The sequence below is a fragment of the Lissotriton helveticus genome, chromosome 1_1, assembly GCF_964261635.1.
Source record: "Lissotriton helveticus chromosome 1_1, aLisHel1.1, whole genome shotgun sequence".
Taxonomy (NCBI): domain Eukaryota; kingdom Metazoa; phylum Chordata; class Amphibia; order Caudata; family Salamandridae; genus Lissotriton; species Lissotriton helveticus.
The window spans coordinates 1,252,008,542-1,252,028,488 of NC_136057.1; the positions used below are offsets into that span (position 1 = coordinate 1,252,008,542).

A 19,947-nucleotide genomic window follows, 5' to 3' on the forward strand; every position below is an offset into this window, starting at 1 on the left:
GAAACGCGTAGCTGCTCTGTGCTTCAATTAAAATCTGCCGAAGCTGAATCATTGTGGTCCGTCTCCCTTTGTTTGCTGGTGTGTGCTCGGGGCCAGGCTGGGTCGGAGACGCCGAGAGAGATTCAAGGAGAGTCACGTGGTATATATATATATATATATATATATATATGTATGTATATTACCGCTCGTCTTTCCACTTCTCATCCGGTGCACTCACGGGTGCGGTTGGCGGCCGTGGACAGCCGCAACATCTCAGGCTCAGTTTTTTCAATTTTTTGAAAGAAAAACTGCACTCACAGGGGGAGCTTATCACAACAGGCTTCCTTTATTTTGAAGCGAACAAACGCGTTTCGGGGTCAAGCCTTCGTCAGTGTTCATGACACCACTATCGTGACTGGTTTATAAGGTTTATGGCAATAGAGAAAGGACCAACAACCTTAAGCACACATTGGGCGCCATCTTAGAGTGTATACAGTGCACAACAGTCAATGCTGTCAAACAGTCCCATTAAGCCGTCAATCGGCATAACATTGGCTCCACACAATGTTGCAACGTTCAAACACATATACATGTAAATACATGGAATAGTGCCGTGGATCGGCCTGGGTCCTTTCTGAATAATAAACCATAATTAAACATAAAACTTAACGTTTCTTCTATAAAAGTACATACTCTTTTAAATACAAATTCATTGGATGTTCAACTAAAATTAATAATCATTCAGTTGACGTCTCATGTTACATCCAATATTCATGCATAGGCAAAACAACATGAACATCAATTATGGTTGCCCATAAATTCCCTTGGCACTATATGACCATTCTGGACAGAGTAATCACAGCTTAGAACATAACTACCAGGTGAATCATGTTACTTCCCCAGGTGTATCGCCAGTTCCTCCCCACTATTTAAGCCTTTCGGGAATTTAGATGATAGGTCGATAATATATCTCGACTCCAATCTTCTTAGTTTCCGTAAACGGTCTCCACCCCTGATGTTCCATGGGACACAGTCTAATCCAAAATACTGAAGCTTTTTTCTATCTTTGCTGTGTAATTCTGCAAAGTGGTGGGCGACTGGATAAGCGGGATCCGCCTTATTAATGGCTTGCAAATGTTCCAGTATTCTGATTTTCAGCTCATGAATTGTACTACCAATGTAGCGTAGGCCACACGGGCATACAAGACAGTAGACTGCATAAGATGTACTGCATGTCAAGAACTTTTTGATTTCTACCGTTCTTCCTGTGTCTAATAGAGTGTAATTGAGGACCCGCTTACTCGCAGCACAGTCTTTGCACCTACAACAGGGATAAAAACCCATCATCTCTTTCAAGGTGTTGGTTTTAGAGATGGGTTTCTCAAGATGGCTCTTAACCAACATGTCCTTTAAGGACCTCGCCTTTCCAAAAGTCACCTGTGGGTATTGGGGTATGTCCTTCTTTTTTATGTTATCAGTGAGGAGGATGTGCCAGTTTTTTCTAAGCATCTTTTTCAGATAGTTAGCCTCAGATGAATAAGGCGTAATCATCCGAAATTTCCCTTCCTTACTGGTTTCCCCCTTCTTACTAGGTTTATCTCTCAGAAGGGTCTCTCTCGTGATCTGTCTGACTTTCACCAATGTCTTATTTAGTACTTCGCGTCCATAGCCTTGAAGACTAAATCTCTCTATACACTCTGGGGCAGCCGCCTCAAAGTCTTGCTCCCTTGAGCTGTTTCTTCGAAGCCTTAATAGCTCCACATAGGATATGCTATTAACAAGCTTCGCTGGGTGGTTGCTGTTAGCAGACAAGATGGAATTACCAGATGTGGGTTTACGGTAAAGTGAGGTATGGAGTCGCCCATCTTCAACAAACATCCTCAGGTCCAAATAGTCAGCTGCCACCGGACTAATGGTACCCGAGAAGTGCAAGTTGTAGTTGTTGTTATTCAGATCATCAATATATTTAAGGGCAGTCTCAGTAGACCCCTCCCAAACAATGAATAAATCATCAACATACCGATACCATCGGATGACCTTCCCGCTGCCATGACCCACTCTACAGCTTCTGGGCACCCGCTCCTCCCACCAGCCAACAAACAAGTTTGCGTAGCTGGGGGCAAAGCAGGTGCCCATCGCCGTCCCAGATATTTGTTTGAAGAACATACTCTCGAACAAAAATATATTGTACGAAAGACAAAATTCTACGAACTCTAACAGCATCACATTGTGTTGTGCGAGTCTCAATTGGCGTTTGTCCAGATAGTATCGGATCGCTGTTAAGTCATGTGCATGCTCTATGCTAGTGTAAAGACTAGTAATGTCCAATACCACTAGCAGATAGTCACTTTTCCAATTGATATCAATGATTTGCTTAAGGAAGTCCTTAGTGTCTCTCACATAAGACTCCAATTGCACAACGAAAGGGAATAAAAAGTTGTCAATGAATTTAGACATGTGTTCGGTCAGACTATTCACAGAGGAGACTATCGGTCTTCCAGGTGGATGTAGATGATTTTTATGAAGTTTCGGGAGATGATAGAATGTAGGAATTGTTGGATTGCCGCTTCTTAAGAACAAATGTTCCTCACTACCCAGCATGGATAGATCGTACCATTTTTTTACTAGATTGTCATACAGTTCCACACTCTTTCTGTATGCCTCATTAGTACTTGGTTCATAATACTTCTTATCCGAAAGTTGACAGATCGCCTCATTTTTGTAATACTCCCTGGTGAGTAGCACTACGTTACTGCCTTTATCAGAAGGCTTCACGATAACCGTAGTGTCATTCATGAGATCTTGCAAGGCTGCTCTTTGGGCCGGTGTGATGTTCCCTCCAATCTTTTTTCGATAATGACTCTTTTTCCTGCATTTCAATAGGTCATTGGTCATGGCCTCTGTAAAAACATCGATCGCGTCCCAGGGCATTTGAGGGACGAAGACAGACGATGGCTTAAAGGGACTTTCTTCCCTGTCTTGATCAATGTCTTGCCTCACAGCTCTCTGTGCAATACTCATATCTGTCGTTGTATTAGATTCCTGTTGCATCCTCAGATCTTCCAAGGCTTCCAGGCCCGGTAAATCCTTACCGGTCAGAGCATCAGTGGCTGTTAATCTCATCGGTTGTATCTTTGGATCTTTAATCTGAGGCCTCAGTTTAAAGTATTTGTGTAGTTTCAACTTCCTGGTGAAGTAAAACAGATCTATTCTTGTTTGGGTATACTCTAGATCGTTGCTTGGGCAGAATGTTAGGCCCAGACTTAACAATTCCTTCTCCGTGTCCGTCAATACTCTGTCCGTCAATACTCTGTCCGTCAAGTTGACCACTGTCAGATTGGCCACTTCTCCTAGCGCCTGTTTGATCTCTTGCTGCGACCTGTCCAATTTGGAGCTTTTCCTCGACCTGCTGCCCCCTGCTCTTCGGGTTTTCCGATGGGAGCCTCAGGGGGCTTGTTCTTCCCTCCTCTCAGCCATGACTGCCGTATTATCTTGAACTCGTCGTGAAAAGGGATAGGGACAAGATTACTTCTTTTATCTGTCTTCGGAAGGGACTGATCATCGCTGGAATCACTAACTTCGGACTCAGAAGTCACCAGATTAGAGTCCGGTCCCGATTGTGCGGTTTGATTAAAGTTCCTTCCCTGGGGCATCAAATTTCTTGGCGAAAGTCAAGACTCTCCCCTGTAGATAATCATTCTCGTCCCTAATATATTTCTCCTGTTTCCGCATTTTGATTTTCTGCTCGTATTTCGTTAGGCGGGCTTTCATCAGACTTTTGAGTTCTTCGACTTTATTGACATCCTCCTCTTTTGCTAGTTCCTCCTCAAGGATCTTAATCTCCGCTAGCGCTTTTTCTCTGTCGCTCCAAGCGTATTTCACTAGGATCTTCAGGGTCCCTTCGCAGTACTGGGCTGTGCGTTCTGCCCAGTCAGTGAGGAGTTGAGGATCTAGATGTTCGTAGGGGGGTACGGTGTATACTCTTAACCCCCTAGGTACACAATGTTCTTCGATGTAGCTAGTCAGGCTTGTTGCCTCCCACCATTTGCGAACTTCACGTTCGTACAGCCTCTCGATTTTTGTGAGTTTATCCCTTAGCTTGTTGCCCTCAGGCTGGGTAGTCATCGTCCCTGTTGTCGGCAAGGCGCTATGTCGCTTAAACATGTCTTTGGCCGCCTCGCGGCGCGTACTTTCACAGAACATCCTGTCACTTTCAGGTGTCCAATTAATTCCATATACCAGAAGCCTGATGTGTGTCGCTCAACCCCCTACGCCTTGCCGTAATGCACGCTGCCTTTCACACACTGTAGAATGGGCTCACCGTGTTTAGTATACTGTATCTCCGGGTCACGTTCCAATAACCGCGCTTCCCTTTGATCAATCCTAGCAGTTGCGTGTACACGCCCAATAACAGCTATGGCGGTGGTCCGAAAATGTCAATTAACGCTCATCTTTCCACTTCTCATCCGGTGCACTCACAGACGGGTGCGGTTGGCGGCCGTGGACAGCCGCAACATCTCAGGCTCAGTTTTTTCAATTTTTTTAAAGAAAAAAACGCACTCACGGGGGGAGCTTATCACAACAGGCTTTCTTTATTTTGAAGCGAACAAACGTGTTTCGGGGTCAAGCCTTCATCTGTGTTCATGACACCACTATCGTGACTGGTTAATAAGGTTTATGGCAATAGAGAAAGGACCAACAACCTTAAGCACACATTGGGCGCCATCTTAGAGTGTATACAGTGCACAACAGTCAATGCTGTCAAACAGTCCCATTAAGCCGTAAATCAGCATAACATTGGCTCCACACAATGTTGTAAGGTTCAACCACATATACATGTAAATGTATTGGTAGTGGCTGGTAGCAGGGCAGAGTGGGGGGGAGGGGGACAACGGATGACGACAATACATTAAAAAAAAATTTAAAAAAAGATGTGATCAAGACAGGGGTTTCCCTGTCGAAACGCGTCATGTCTGCTGAGGTGGACGAATAAAGCACTGAAAATAATACCTGTGTGGTGGTGGTCCCTTCCTGATCTCGCTTTCATAAAAGTCAAGAGGAGCAGGCATTTTTTTGCTATCAGGATTGTGGTGGTAATATATATATATATATATATATATATCGTAAAATTCCGTCCTTCATCCTCACTCGTGCAAGAAACGGAGACGGACCACTTTAATAGTGCCAAATTAATTTATTTGCTGTTGCCTGGTCGGTCCTGATGCGTTTCGGCTCGGGGTGAGCCTTACTCACATGAACACGGTACAACAACCTTTTTTCATTTTTAAAGTGCAAGTGCAGGTGATAGTGCTCACGTGTTAATACACAACAATAGACATAGTGGACATACTCCTATGGCATGGTGAAAATGTATATGAATATATATATATTGGTAGTGGCCGGTATCATGGCAGGTGGGCGACGGATGATGACAATGCATTAAAAAAAATTACTTACACGGTGCCCGCTGAATTGCCACTCTTCTGCTCCTCACGGCAACACAGGCTCCCAGTCTCCTCTGTGGGCCAATCCAATCCAAACGCTGCTCTCATGCATGAAAGCAGCACCAGGATTGGCCTTAGCGCCCTGGATTTGCGCTTCCAGAGAGACTTAAAGCCTTTGCCTGCTGTCTCTCACTTGGCAATGCACCTTGAGTTGGAGACAGCTCAGTGCGTATGCCGGTTTGACTCTACTGAGTCAGCTTGCCAAAACGACATGCGCACTGAAAGCAGTGCCCACCACTCTCCCTCGTGCCTGCCTCCACAATGGCTCAACCCCCAAGGCACGGCCTGGCCCTAAAAACCTGAAAAATAAAACGATAATAAACCTGTTTTATCATCATTTTATTTTTCAAGTCCTGAAGCAAGGTTTTGGGCAAGACTGTCAGTACCTAGGTGTGGGTGTGTTGGTGTGCATGTGTGTGTGTGTGTATGTGTGTGTATGATTACATTGTCTCTGTAGATGTGTTTGTGTGTACACGGTTGTGGTTCTCTGTCAACATACAGAATGGCTACAGGAGATTTATAATATTTTTTTCTAACAGCCTGGATGAAGGGGGTAGCACAGGCAAAAGATACTGTTAGAAATTGGGTTACTGGTTGACTTGGGTATGATCCCTGGTCAAGCAGTAACCACAATCCTAGTCCCCCTGTGGTAGCTTGGTGCTGAGCAGTCAGGCTTAACTTAGGGGCTGTGTGTAAAGTATTTGTGCAACACTTCAAACAGTAAAACTGTGAAAACGCCAAACAAAAAGATTCCACACCTGGTTAGAAAAATAGCTCTGATTTTAATAAATACCACAAGACCAAAACAATCCAATTAATAGAACCGAAAATTATGATGTTTAAAGTGTATAGTGAAAAATAACACCAAAAAGCACAATGTGCTATTGAGGATATCTGGTTGCGCTGGACCAGGACAAAGACACAAGTTCAGGCCAACCGCAGTGGAGTGCTGGCCTGCTACAGAGACCCAGTAAGGCCCCTGGATGAAGCACCTTAAATCCTGGTTGCGGAGCGTTGGTCTGCGTGGAAGATGTGTCTCGCAGCTGAAGCGATCTGTCGGTTCTGAAATGCGGAGAAGCTGTGGTGCAAGGTCCTGGTGCTTCGACGTTAAGGATCCTGGCGATGGGGCTTCCAGTGTGAAGTCTGGTGTTGAGGATGTGAGGCGCAGCAGAGGCGATGTGTCAATTCTGAGGAATGGTGAAACTGCAATGCGGAGTTTCGTCATTGTCGTCGAGGCTACTGTCGACGTGGGATGTGTGAAGCTTGCACTGGGAAAAGCATTGCAGCGGCGGTTCCAAAGGAGATGGGTCATTCTCAAGATGCAAGTGGCAGCGGCGATATGTTGGTTCTGATCAGGGATGTGCCTCTTAGCCGAGGATATGCGTTGGTTCTGCCCAGGGATGCATCTCTCAGCAGAGGTTCCACTGGCAAGCACCTTATGCCCACTCCCAAGGGTCCAGGACATGGGTGGCACCACTCGGCAGAGTCCGGTGCAGGGGTTGGAAGCCTGTTATGTCCCTGAGGCTTCAGATCTGGAGGCCAGCCACTTAGCCCTTGGAGTCCCTCTGGGTTCTGGGGTCAAGTGATGCAGGTTCAATCCTTCTCACCCAGACAAGAGAGCAGCAAGCAGCAGGCAGCTGATCAGCAAAGCAGGATTCCAGCAGAGTGGCAGTCCTTCAGCAGCACATCAGTCTTTCTTCCTTGCAGATTATCCACAGGGACAGAAGTGTACAGAAGTGGTGGTGTCTAATTACGTATACTCAGTGGTGCCTTTGAAGTGGAGAAGACTTCAAAGACATGTCTTTGAAGTACACAGATGACCTCCCTTCCTACCCGGGCACCAGACTCACTTAAGGGGGTTTGCTGCTCTGTGTGTATGGACAGGACTCAGCCTATGCAGGTGTGAGGCTGTGCCCAACTCCTCCCTCCCATCCTGCCAGAGGTGGCCCATTAAGACACACCTAAGCTCCCATTGTGTGAGGCTGTCTTGGAGGAATACAACCGCCAACTACACCCAGAAATGTGATCAGAGACAGGCACCAAATGGATACAGCAAGAAAATGTGAGCTTTCTAAAAGTGGCATTTTTAGAATTGTAATATAAATCTGACTCCACCATAAGTTAGGATTTAAAATTAGGATCCCAGAAACCTCAAACTGTAACCAATATCTTCCCTTTCATATATTACATTTATACAATTTAATAAGGTTATCCCTATTTTTATCCTATGAGCGATATAGGCCGGGAAATAGTGAAAGACACATTGTTTCCCTACCAGGACATGCAAAACTTTGAAGTACTTGTCCTGCCTTTTAAATACATTGCACCCTGCCCTCTGGGTTGTCCAGGGCTTACCTTTGGGGTGATTTAGATGTGTAAAAAGGGATGGTTTGAACCTTGCAGAAGGTTTATTTTGCCAGGACGAAATGGCAGTGTAAACTGCACACACAGGCTCTGCAATCGCAGGCCTGAGGTGTGGAAAGGGCTACTTAAGTGGGTGGCACATTCAATGCTGCAGGCCCGCTAGTAGTATTTAATTTACAGGCTCTAGGCACATGTAGTGCACTAGGGACTTGTAAGTAAACTAAATTTGCCAATTGAGTATGAGCCAATATTACCATGTTTAGAGGTGAGAGCATGTGCACTTTAGCACTGGTTAGCAGGGTAAAGTGCTCAGAGTCCTAAGGCCAGCAAAAACGATTTCAGTGAAAAGTGGAGGGTAAAGGCAGACGGTTTGGGGGTTACCCTGTAAAAAGGGACATTTTCAACAGATACCTCCACTTCCTGCTGTTTTTGGATTACTCTTGTCTCTCCTTGTCGTCATTCTATTCGTTGGTATTGAGGCATTCTTGTTCCAGAAACATCCCTTTGAAGATCCTAGCTTCCTTTTCCACAGCTTTTTATCCTTGCTCAGTTGGCTTTCCCTCCAAGGTTCTCCAAGGTTCTTCTCATCTAGAGGGTCTATAAACGGGGAGGGCCTATCCGAGCACATGCTGCTTTTTTGTCACTACCATAGGTATGTTCACTGTGTGCCTGAGGCTGGATACGTGAGTGCGCTTTTGAATATTTTGTGTTGCCATGTGATCTCGAATTGTAACTGTGGTGGTGATGCTGGTACCCCAATTGTTGTTGGACTGGATGTTTTCTGCCTTCCTTGAGGTGGCTGGTAATAAACTGGTAGAGTTGCACCTTGCCTGGGGGCATCTCTAGGCTAATGATGCTATGATGTCATACTGCGCTGATTGCAGGGGTCCAAGGTGATGGCGACTGGCCCTGTTCTCAGTGCTTTTGAGGCGGTTGCCTGCAGAGGGTCCTCCTTTCTGCCTTCCTGGTAGCTAAAAGGGTCTCTGGCCATAGTGCCATTTGGCTGCAGACATGTGTATGCAGATGGCTGCTGTTAATTCCGCAGCATGGGTGTTTGGTATTCTGCAGAGTTGACTGTGGCCTCCTGATGCTTTGCATTTGGAAGGGGCTGCCATTGCAGCCTAACATTTGCTGCTTCTGCTAGCAGCCTGAGTGCTAGTGTGCAGAACGATATGCCAAAATAGGTCCTCTGGCTACCATATTTGTGTAATTCTTATAGTTCAAACTAACCTGCAGCACTTCCGTTGTAAATAGTCATTGAGTCCATAGCAGCAGTGTGCTGAGCATACTTTTTCCAGGATGTGCTTGACACAGAAATGTTCTTCTGGACAGAAGTTAGTGGCCTGTTCCTTAGGAGTGCGATTAACGAGACTTGGCTTCCTTTCCCCACTCATTTTGGCTCTGAAATGCTGGGAGGGGTCAGCAACAGCTATTTTTGTGGGTAATCTTGGGGGTCATGGCTTTGTGTTTCTTTTGGTCATCTGTACTTTTTATAAGTACATTTGTGTTCTCTGCAAGGCCGTAAGACGCCAGATTGTCTTGAAGTTGTGTCTTTCGAGCAGGACTGGGGAAGAGGAAGGAAATGTTTCAATTACATATGGTAATATGAATAACATCCGCTCTGTTATTTCGCCTTACATTCTTTCGTTCGTATTTGGAGTGGACTGCAAGAGGACTTTACTTGCTGGTTATAAGGGAAAATGTGCTCCGGTAGGTCCTCCCCTATTGTAGGACCCAGAGAAGAGGATGAACCCGAGAACAGAAACGACTCTGGCATGCGGAAACTGATGCCGATGGCTTCGTGGGGTTCTTACGGGAGATAGACGGCTCATGACTAATGAACCGAGGAAGTGTAAGTTAAGTGGAGATTACCTCATGTCATAGTGACATTTTATTAGACAGAAAACATGTTCTTCTATGAAAGCATGTCAACCTTGACCCAAGTTGAACAGTAGTATCAACTCTGTGAGGATTCTCCCAATCCTTCACTTATACAGTTCCCAAATGGTTCCTTTTGGCCATTGGAATATAATGACAGAGGCAAGTGAATGCATAGCCGTTAACAAACAAGGCGTCCCTATTGGCAAAGGGTAGGTTAACACAGGCAGTGTGTTTGTTTGCCTCGAGTCTAAGGAGAACATTATTTTGGTCCTCAGTGGTACATGAAAAGCAGATTTAGCCACAGTTGCCAAAATGTTCATAACACTCTCACACACACACACACACACATCCACTGACCAGGGTGCACGGGCTCACAAAGACTTAATTGCTTAAAAATCGTTAACAGATCAAAGTAGTCTGTCCTGACATTAGCATGTTCAAGTAGTAATGTATCATGGCTCTTGTTGAACATGCCACGCTTCAGGGGATTACTTTACCTAGACATATTTCTTACACACAAGGCTAACACTGATCAGCTCGACTGGCCATATCTTAACTACTTTAAAAAAAATGAACAAAGTCATACCAAATGAAGATTATGTTGTGGTTAGAATGTAGAAAGCAAGTCCTTTTTCTAAACAAAGAAGAACTACAGTGTTTCATATTGGCACTAAAACGTTTCAATGTAATCATTAATGATGTGATTCGAACACTGTCCAGCATGATTGTCCATGGTTAGCAGGTAACCTGCTTCCTATTTTACTGTTTGCCAATGACGTGGTGCTATTAAGAGCAAAAATTAGACTGCAAATTGTTTCAGTTGAATTCAGTAAGTATTGCCAGCAAATGTCACTGTTGATGAGCCTAGAAAAAAAAGTCATATTAAATATCAAGTGTGTATGAATTTGAATACCTGTGAGTAGGTTTCAACAACAGGAATAATTGGGATGACCATTTTAAAAAATCAGACATCTCAGGTGCCCAAAGAGGTTGAAATTCAGGTGAAAGAGCAGTCGGTGCTTGCTGGAGTGAATGTGCATTACAATCATGAGTTGGCAATGACGTCAGTGGTTTGGGTAAAATGAGACTTGCTGCCTGCCTAACTTCCTACAGAAATGTATAAGATAATGGAATTCGATTATTTACTTTCTTGAATTTGTAATCGAAATTTAGTCTGGGGTTTGTCCTGTTGCAGAAACAGTGTGAACACGAGACGCTGGATCTGTTAACCTGCCTGCATATAATGAAATATTGGGTTAGAACTTTTTTGGATAGTGCACTTACAGAACTACTACGGGCATGCAAAAGACCTCAAATAAGACCGCAATCGCTGGAGTTTCCAGATATATAGGTGGAGAAGGGAAAATGCGTATCAGCTTTTCAGAATGAGTATCTGCACCTGGCTAGTAGTGATGCAATCTGGGGAGGTACTTTATGAAAAAAAGAATTTCAAGTTGTACCCGTCGTTTTGACATTTCTTTGCACATAGATGCTCCCAACATATGTTTGAGTACAGTTTTCCGGCCCATTTATCAGTAGATAGTATAACCTATGCAGGAAAATGTAGTTAGTATGACACCACTGAGGTCCCTAAGCTGTGTTCTGTGAGTGAGGCCAGATTTGAAAAAAGGTATTTCTGTGCATTTATAAAATTGTCAGGATAGGGTCTTTGGCACACATGATATTATTCTATAGAGCAAAACCTACTGCGGTGTGCATGTGCTTTTGATCCGTTACCTTGTATATTGAGAGTCAGCACACTTTATTGAAAATGTGTGATGTTGGGTTTCTTTGGAGTGTTCGTTTAGTCCAAATAAAAGTAGAGGAGAATTATAATGGAGTAAATCAACATTACAGAACTAGCATTTATCCTTGTTTTCCATTTATAGATGCCGAGTCTCTGCTGTGTAGTCGGTCTCCTAGTTATTCTCCAAGAGATACAGACAGCTGTTTCAGTGCCAGCTCTGAAATGGTAAGAAATGTGATTAATGTCCTATTTACTAAACTAAACTTCCAGGTAAGTTCTACAGTATTATGCTACACATTCAGTGAAGCCAAGGGTTACGTATGTCTTAGCGGTGTGGCACAACGTTACTACTATTATGCATGGAAATTCAATTTGGCCAATGTTGTAAGTAATTGTACTATCAACCTTTTTTATGCAGTTCATATGTTCGGTTGTGATACATGCTTTGCCTTTAGACCAATTACCGGCGTGGTTACAATCTGATTCCGTTTGTTCATCCTTATTTCTGTTATTATCAATGACAGTAGACACTCCAATGGAGAACTCAAAGCGGAAACTTAGTACAATCAAAGCAAAATCCTCAACACTTCTACTTTCAAACAATAATGCAAAGGGTAAACCACAAACTTTTAGGCCAAAGGCACACATGCTTTAAGTTCTCACTCCCTGAAGCCTCAGCTAAGTTGGCTTCCCTTTTATTTGTCAAAAGTAAGCAATTGGAGAGATTATTTTGAGAAGGTTCAACCTGCTGTGCATTTTTACTTTGTCTGATTGCTCTCTGATATAATGGTGTGCCCATATCCTGGTATTGACCAGAAAGTCTTGTCTTAGGTGTCCCTGCTTTGCGGATGTGCTGAAACGCAGCTTCAGTTCAATTAAATAAAGTCCATCAGTAGGTCGTGAGAAAATCAGAGTATACTCACTTACTGGGGATTTAGGCATGGTTTAGCAAAATGCCTTAATGTACAAGCTCACAGCATTCCTCGTTTCATATTGGTACCTGGCGTTTGTGCACCAGAATCTAGAATGCAACCCCAGTGAACTATGTTACACCTAAAACGGTAATGATGCATCATCTAAGAGCACACAGGTTCAATTGTGTATCTAGTTCAGCTGAAAGTTTAGGGCTGGATTAGAAGTTGTGTGCATTACTGGGGGATACCGCTCGGCTCAATATAACTCATCCACTTTTCCCACACATGGATTTCTTAGGTGCACACTGGATCAATTTACTGAACATCAGTAAAAAGTCACCTCTGCCAGGCCACAGTTTCTGCTGTGTCGTGTAGTTCCTGTGTATTCCTATACAGAATCTGCGCATTCGGATAACACAAACTGTGGATTTGGTGGCAGACTGGGTCCGAGCACCCCCACGAGAATGTTCGCCTGTTTGCATTAGCTAGCTCACAGTGCCACTAGAATCTCCTCTTATCGGGGAGAGAATAGTTTCTGGCAACCTTAGAACATGACAACCCTGATCCTTCAGAATCGTGGAAACAATGTGCTACTTTTCGGTCAGTCACTCGTGCTCACTTATTCGGTTTCAGGGAGTTACACAGAAGAAACAGCATTACAATAAGAAATTATTGCACAGTTCTTCTTCTAGTGTAAAATAGATGTGCTGCGACAACCGTTAGACAGTAGAAGATATATATGATTAGCAGTACAGTGAATATAAAAGGATAGTACAGTTCTACTATCTTGCAATGATCATGAATACATACATGAATATAAAATGCATGATAAAAGTGTGCGTACTCCTACGATGCCTATCTAGATGTGCCTAAGTGTACATAGCATGTGAATAGGTGTGAAGCCAAGAATCCCTCTAGGTTTAGTCTAACTACATTACCTGAAGTGAGAGAGTGTGGGACTCCGTCCTGGTCTCGAGTTGGACATCTCGTTTGGGGTGTGTCAGACCACTGTCAGCTGGAGCGTCTGTATGCAGGAGCCTCAGCGTCTCTGGTCAGTGTGTAGGCCTGGAAGTCTTGGTTCCCTCTAGCTAACACTAGTATGATGTGCTGTATTTATACAGAAAGTATCTTGGGTTACTTTGTCCCTTGTTTCTTGTATTAACCATTGTTGGATTTGAGGATGACGTACGGGATGAACCTTGTAAGTAGATATGATCCAGGTGGTGTAGACCCTGCCTGGGTTTCAAGAACTCTTATGAATATTAATTCATACTGTGTGAGTCTATTGATGAAGTTATAGGACACTATTGTTCAGGGAAAACCCTCCTTCTGTGCCCAGGACTAGAACTAGGTAAAGGTTCAATCCTAAAAGGCTCTTTACTGTGTAGTGTAGGGGAGGTAATATAGGTGAAGGGGTATGATATTACCCGGGCCTGTATTAGGGTACCCATATGGAACATAACACCCACTCCTCTTCTGAATAGTCAACAACAATAAAATGCTAGCGAACTGCTCTTTTTACTAGGTAGCAGCACATAAAATTATCCGTGAGCCATGTAAAACATTTTTAAAACATTAAAATCTTTTAAAAATAGTCTAAGGGGGAAAAAATATTCTTCTGAAAATTAGTTTTTGGAATTGTTATTTAAGCAAAAAGTTGTAGATGAGTTTGTTTATATAAGTCGAACCACTACAAGCGTCAGAAGGCCATGCTTTTTCTTAGCGATAGTGTCAATTTTAGGAAATGTTCCAAATTTATTTGAGTTTTGAAACGAAAAGGAAAGATCCAAATTCTTTCCCAGCACACGATCAGCCAATTATAAATTAAGTGTTCTGGCTGGGAGATGCAACATCATCGTTGCCTGCTGTTGCAGAGGACGGTCCCTATAACGCCTCGCAGAGTACGTCAATGGAGTACAGATGATACTTAGAACTAACAATAGCTGGTGCAGAGGCAGCTGGTGCTGTAGTCGATACCAGGGTGCTAGTGGAATAGCTGATGCTCAACCCAGTTGTGGCAAAAGACACCAGCGGGTTCTCGGGGAATGCAGCCATCAGTATCGGAATATGCTAGGGACATTGCCGAGCATGGGACCTTACGGGTTCCAGCCTGGTATTCAATTCCGTAGGCATGATCGATGCAAGTGTCAGACAGAGATCCAACATGCATTCTACTCCACAAAACAGGCATCGAAGAACAGGTAAGATGCAGTCCATCCAGACCAGTCTAAATTATAGAAACCAAAAGGCGATCAGTTCTGGTAGGCGAGGTGTGGCCAGCTGTTGTACCATGCATGCGTTCACAGTATTTTCGCTCCAGGAGAGCTTTTGCCATCTCTTTGGTGATTGGGACACCAATTACGTAGTAGGAAAATAACAATCAGGATTCCTGCTATTGAGGGCAGGATCAGACCTCCAAAAATGCTTCCCAATACAGAGTGTATAAAATTTGGAATAACTCCGAGGATTGTCTGAAAGGTGCTTAGAAATCCTGACCCTATGGTCTTAAATAGGTGTACAATACCACTTGTATCAGACATATTAAAGATACGACCCACCATTTCTGCGAAATGAAAGGGGCAGTTTGTACGTATAAGTGCCTGTATCACAGTTGAGGTCATTGCGATTTCAAGATCAAAGGTTTCTTGAGCGGAGGTTAAGGGTACGGTTTGCTGTAAAAGCATGGCTTTCAGTCTGCTCAAAGTATCAAATTGTATAAAGGAAACATTCAACGTAAGCCATAACGGCGCCTCCATGACTGTTTTCATTGGGGAAACAATACTTGCATACAGCAAGTAACCATGGAGTTCACAGTGACCAGATAGGCAATGCCCGGAAGCATCCCACAGCAACCTTGACTGTTCAGTATCAAGTAACTCCCATTTGAGATCAGCTTAAATACCGGGGTAAGCACGGCCGCTGGAGTCCCTTTCATATGGCAGGACAAATTCGCTACCGAACCATTACATGCTCCATGTAGTGAAATGTCCTGACCCATGAGAAAACAGCTTAAAGTGTTCTTGCAGTTTGTGCCGCTTAGAAACCCTTCTCGATCCCCAATCCGGCATCACAATCTGTATGGTAATTCCTAGATTCCTTAACCATTTTTTCATATTTGCCTGTCTGCCTTTGCTCAAGGCAATATTGAAACTGAAAAGTAGTGACCGGTAGAGTTATGTGACAATGGATTAGCTATTCCGTTGATGGTGATTCCGCTACAGTGAATGGTAGTCTATCCAGTTGTTCAATATGCAGCATTGTATATTTAGCTCCCCTTTGTGCCATTTCTACCAGATTATCTGTTAGATTATATTCAGAAAACAGAGACGTACTGATGATAAAACGCCAAGGCACATATCCTGCATGCAATGATTGCAGCATCCAGCTTAATAACATAATAGAGCGTAACTTGGATTGCCCATGTTGTAATCTTCCAAATCTTGTTCCAGTATGTCAATCACAAAAGATACAGTGTTGCCTGAGGAATATATCCTGGAGGTCAAAGTTGTGAACTCATTGTCAACTACAGCTAACGCCTTCTCTAAGTTAATGCGGTCTATTTCCCGTAATATTTCTGCGGCCTCTTCTTGGGATGTTTTCCAAATTTCATTGTAGGCAGCATAAATGCTAGCATATATGAAACGTTTCTGACGGTGTTTCCTGGGACCTAGTAAAAAATCCCTAAGATCCCTGTTGTGTGTGTTTAAGGATAAATGCTGTTTCACTTCTGTGAGTGTTGAGGTTTCTAGCCAATCAAGGCACAATTTCCCAACACTCTAGGATGTCACTACCCCTGGGTGTTCTCTTTGTACATAGTGTTGGTCGGGCAGGGGGATACTGAACCCTTTGGTGATACCCAAGAACCTTTTATGATATCTTTTTGTGTCTAAGGGCCAAACCAACCATTCTTTCCAATTAGGGTCTGATCTATTGTACTGTAAAATGTCATCAACTGTTGCCCCTTCCGGTGAAGTTGAATTTTGCCACCCCTCCATCTGTGATGGTGTTGGAAACTGAGGTGTGTTCAGGTCCTTGTTCTTGGCTGGTCCCAGACAGGATGTCTGTTGCACAGTGTCATTTAGAAATATAATCTGCTGTGGAATGAGGCATGCTCTAAATAGCGCTTCTGTTCCCTTGCCTTGCCAGTCCCTAGAACCCCAGACTGATTTTAAGTCTATTGTGTCCTTCCATAGGTCAAAACCCTGTTCAGACAATTAGGCAATAAAGGAAGCAGAGTAAATCTTTTTGGTGTTAGCCAACATAATTTTCAGTGCCGATGTTGGTGTAACCGTATAATAATATGAGGTTGTGTCAGTGGTGTTAGACCCTGAAAAAAATTAACATTTCTGTGCAAATATTTGTGAACTGCTTTTTGGTGGTGTAGGGCAATGTTCCCACTGATTGTGCTCAAAAACATTTCTAGGTGTTATAGATTTGTGCAAGAAATGATGACCATAATGTTGGTAGCAGTACAAGGTGTCATAGTCTGAAGTACCTTCTAACCTTTCAGTGTTTGAACATTTCAGTATTCTGTAAATCAGACAATATGTTATTAACAGTTTCAGAAAATGTACTGGAGGTAATGATATAACTTAAATACATGAGAAATTATTAAAAGTTTGTTCGTGCCGAATATATCGAAATCAACCTTGTCCCAAACTTTACCGTCCGGAATAGGAACTGCTGTAATGTTCACTGATGACAACTCTCTTTGTTCATGGTATGAGGACTGATGTGGCTTCAGAATCAAATGAACTTTTTGGGCTGGTATGCTTTGTTGAAGGTATTGTCCAATAATAAGCATGCTAAAAGTTATAACTAAGCCTAGCCAGAAAAGAAAGAACAGTATCCCATTATTACCCAGAGTTCTACCCAAGGCGATACCAGGTAAGTCTTTTTGAGAAAGTTCAGAAGGTTCTTGACTTGTTGATTGCGTGTTTGTTGGGCCAGCCTCGTTTCTGGTTCACTTGGATCCAAGGAAAATGTATCAAAGTTCATGAAGTAGCTAGAAGGAGTTCGATACATTGTTGAATTGCATCAGGATTTGTTTAAATCACATTTTACTGTCGTCGAGGCATGTAGACGTAGACATCTGTATTAGGGCTAATTGCAACTTGGTTGTTATTTTGAGTTTGATTTAGAAGTTGAACTTCCGGTTCAAGAGGAACGAGTTCCATAGCATTGTTGCATAGTCCTTCATTCCGTACAGAAGGCTCTTCAAACTTGATAAGTCTCTCTGTTTGAACTTCTTGAATTGTAGTGAGGGGAGGGCGTCTGCTTCTTTGGAGTCCACGTGGCCTACCGATTAGTATCGGCCACATAGTGTGGTTTGATTAAGTTGATTGAGACAAATCTTTTCTCCTTTTTTCCAGCAAGAGGCGACAAAAGTACAGTTCTTGTTCCTTGAATTGCTAGAACAGGTACAGGCTTTCTGTATGATGGTCCAAATTCTTCTTTGTCCGCTATTTTCTCTCTGACCAGATCCCCGACTTTTGGGATACAGACAGGTCCTGCCGTAAATGCCTTGACTTCCCCAGCTGTTTCATGTGGACGTTACTTTGTTGTGTCCTGAGTTCATTTAGATCCTGCAAAACAGCCAAACGATCATGGATATCAAATGGCTACTCATCCGCCACTGCGCCTTCACAATCAAGATCAGGTACCCACATTCTCGTCCCAAATAGGACCTCGTAAGGAGTGACACCCCCTAGAGAACTTCTTGGCTGGTTGTTGAGGGTTCTCTGTACCCCATATAAGTGCTTGACCCAAATACCACCCTTGCCTAATACCCTAGCTGTTAAAGATTGCTTTAAGTCCCGTTTTTTCCTCTCGTCAACCGAATTTCCCTCAGGATGGTGCAGAGAGGAGTACTGCCATGCTACGCCCATATTTTCCATGGCCCCTTTGTAATCCCGAATGCTACACGCTGGGCCACGGTCAGAATGTAACGTGACAACTGCGTATGTCCCTTTAAAGATTCTCAAATCTTTGATTACAGTTTGAGCGTCAGCCGAGCGCTTAGGCCAAACCCATAGGAATCTTGAGCATGAATCCACTGCCGCCAAGATATACTTGTAAGCCCCATCAGATTGTATGGGGCCTCAGTGGTCCAGATACACACAAGTGAGAGGTTTGTCTGATTTTAAGAATGGTGTCTGTGCCGGGCGTACTATGGTGGAGCCTTTCATCTGCTGGTAGATGTCACATTTCAAAACATAGTCTTTAGTTTGCTTTGTTAGACCTGGCCACCAATAACGTTGTTTCAATAATGAAATAGTCGCTGTAACACCTGTATGCACAGAGCCCAAACCCTTGTGTGCTGCGACAATCAAACCTTGTCTACACTCCATATTTGGTATTACTCTATCCCCTCTCCAAGAACCTGAGTATATGGAATGTTGTTTGTGTCTAACTTGTAGGAGTACTTGAGCGAAAATTTCTTTGGTACTGCTGAGCTGCCTTTGCGCAAAGCAATGACTTGCAACCATAATATCACCGTCTGTCCTCGTTTTTGAACGAGTGATTGCAGCTATGGAAGCTGTGCGCACAACCCCCTTCGCGGCTTCATCAGCCAATGAATTCCTTTCAATGTGAACACCATCACGTTAATGACTCAGTGTATGAATCACGTGAGCCCGTGGTAGTTCGTTTTCAACTCAACTACCTGTTCCCATAGCATTTTATGTTTCATTTTGCCACCTTTTGCGCCTTTGAGCCCGTTTTTTCCCCAATTATGTAAATATTCATTGTACGATTACACACAGTAAAAGGAATCGCAACTCTCAGAGTGGGGAATTTGTGCTCCGTAGTCACCAGTGCCAGTATTAATGCTTTTAACTCTGCCAACTGAGCCGTGCAGTCTCCTAGAGATTGCATCTTGGTACAACTTTTTTTTTGTTTAAATTTTTTTATTAGGGTTTTCTGCATGTTCAGGATAGGTCACAATACAATCAACGTAGATGCGATTATTACATGACAAAACAATTCTGATACAATGACGACAGGATAGCTTATTTCTCCTGGGTATGTCCGTCATGTAGGGAATCCCTGAGTCCCTCAGTAGACTATTGTGTAGGTGAATGCCATGTCTTAGTGTACCTGATCCCGCGGTCAGTATGAGCTTGGGGTCGCAAGGGTCCTTTACCCACTGACAGCGTTCCACCCTGTTCAACTAATGCCAGCAGTGGTGTTATGCGCGAGCTCGTCGGACTTGCACACATCTTGGTACAACTTGTATGGAACTTCTCATCCCGCATGCGTCCTTTAACGATAGCATACGCAGCGCAACATTTTTGCTTACTCTCTATGGCCGGTTGAGCAATCCGTCAGTGTAAATTATATATTCATACTAATCTAGAGGCAAGATTTTATTTGGCAGAGGGTATTCTTGTTCGAATTGCACAAATGCTTGTGTTTTTAGACTTGGATCAAATCTGTATTCAACATCTGTTGCAGTAAGAGAATTATCCCATTGTATCCATCTCGGATGTAAGGCTTTTGCATTTGGAATGCTAGCCTTTGTAACAGCTTCTAAAGCCTGTACTGGGGTTAGACAAAC

General features: G+C 43.5%; 1 protein-coding gene across 5 annotated transcripts in view; it reads left to right on the plus strand.

The window, feature by feature from the left end:
- REDIC1 (regulator of DNA class I crossover intermediates 1) overlaps positions 1 to 19,947 on the plus strand; it is an 805,769-nt gene that overhangs the window by 433,790 nt on the left and 352,032 nt on the right. For all 5 annotated transcript variants that reach the window (XM_078680043.1, XM_078680023.1, XM_078680053.1 and 2 more), the window contains exon 9: positions 11,618 to 11,700. In XM_078680043.1, coding sequence (XP_078536169.1) covers positions 11,618 to 11,700 — 83 coding nt within the window. The remainder of the gene's footprint in view (positions 1 to 11,617; positions 11,701 to 19,947) is intronic.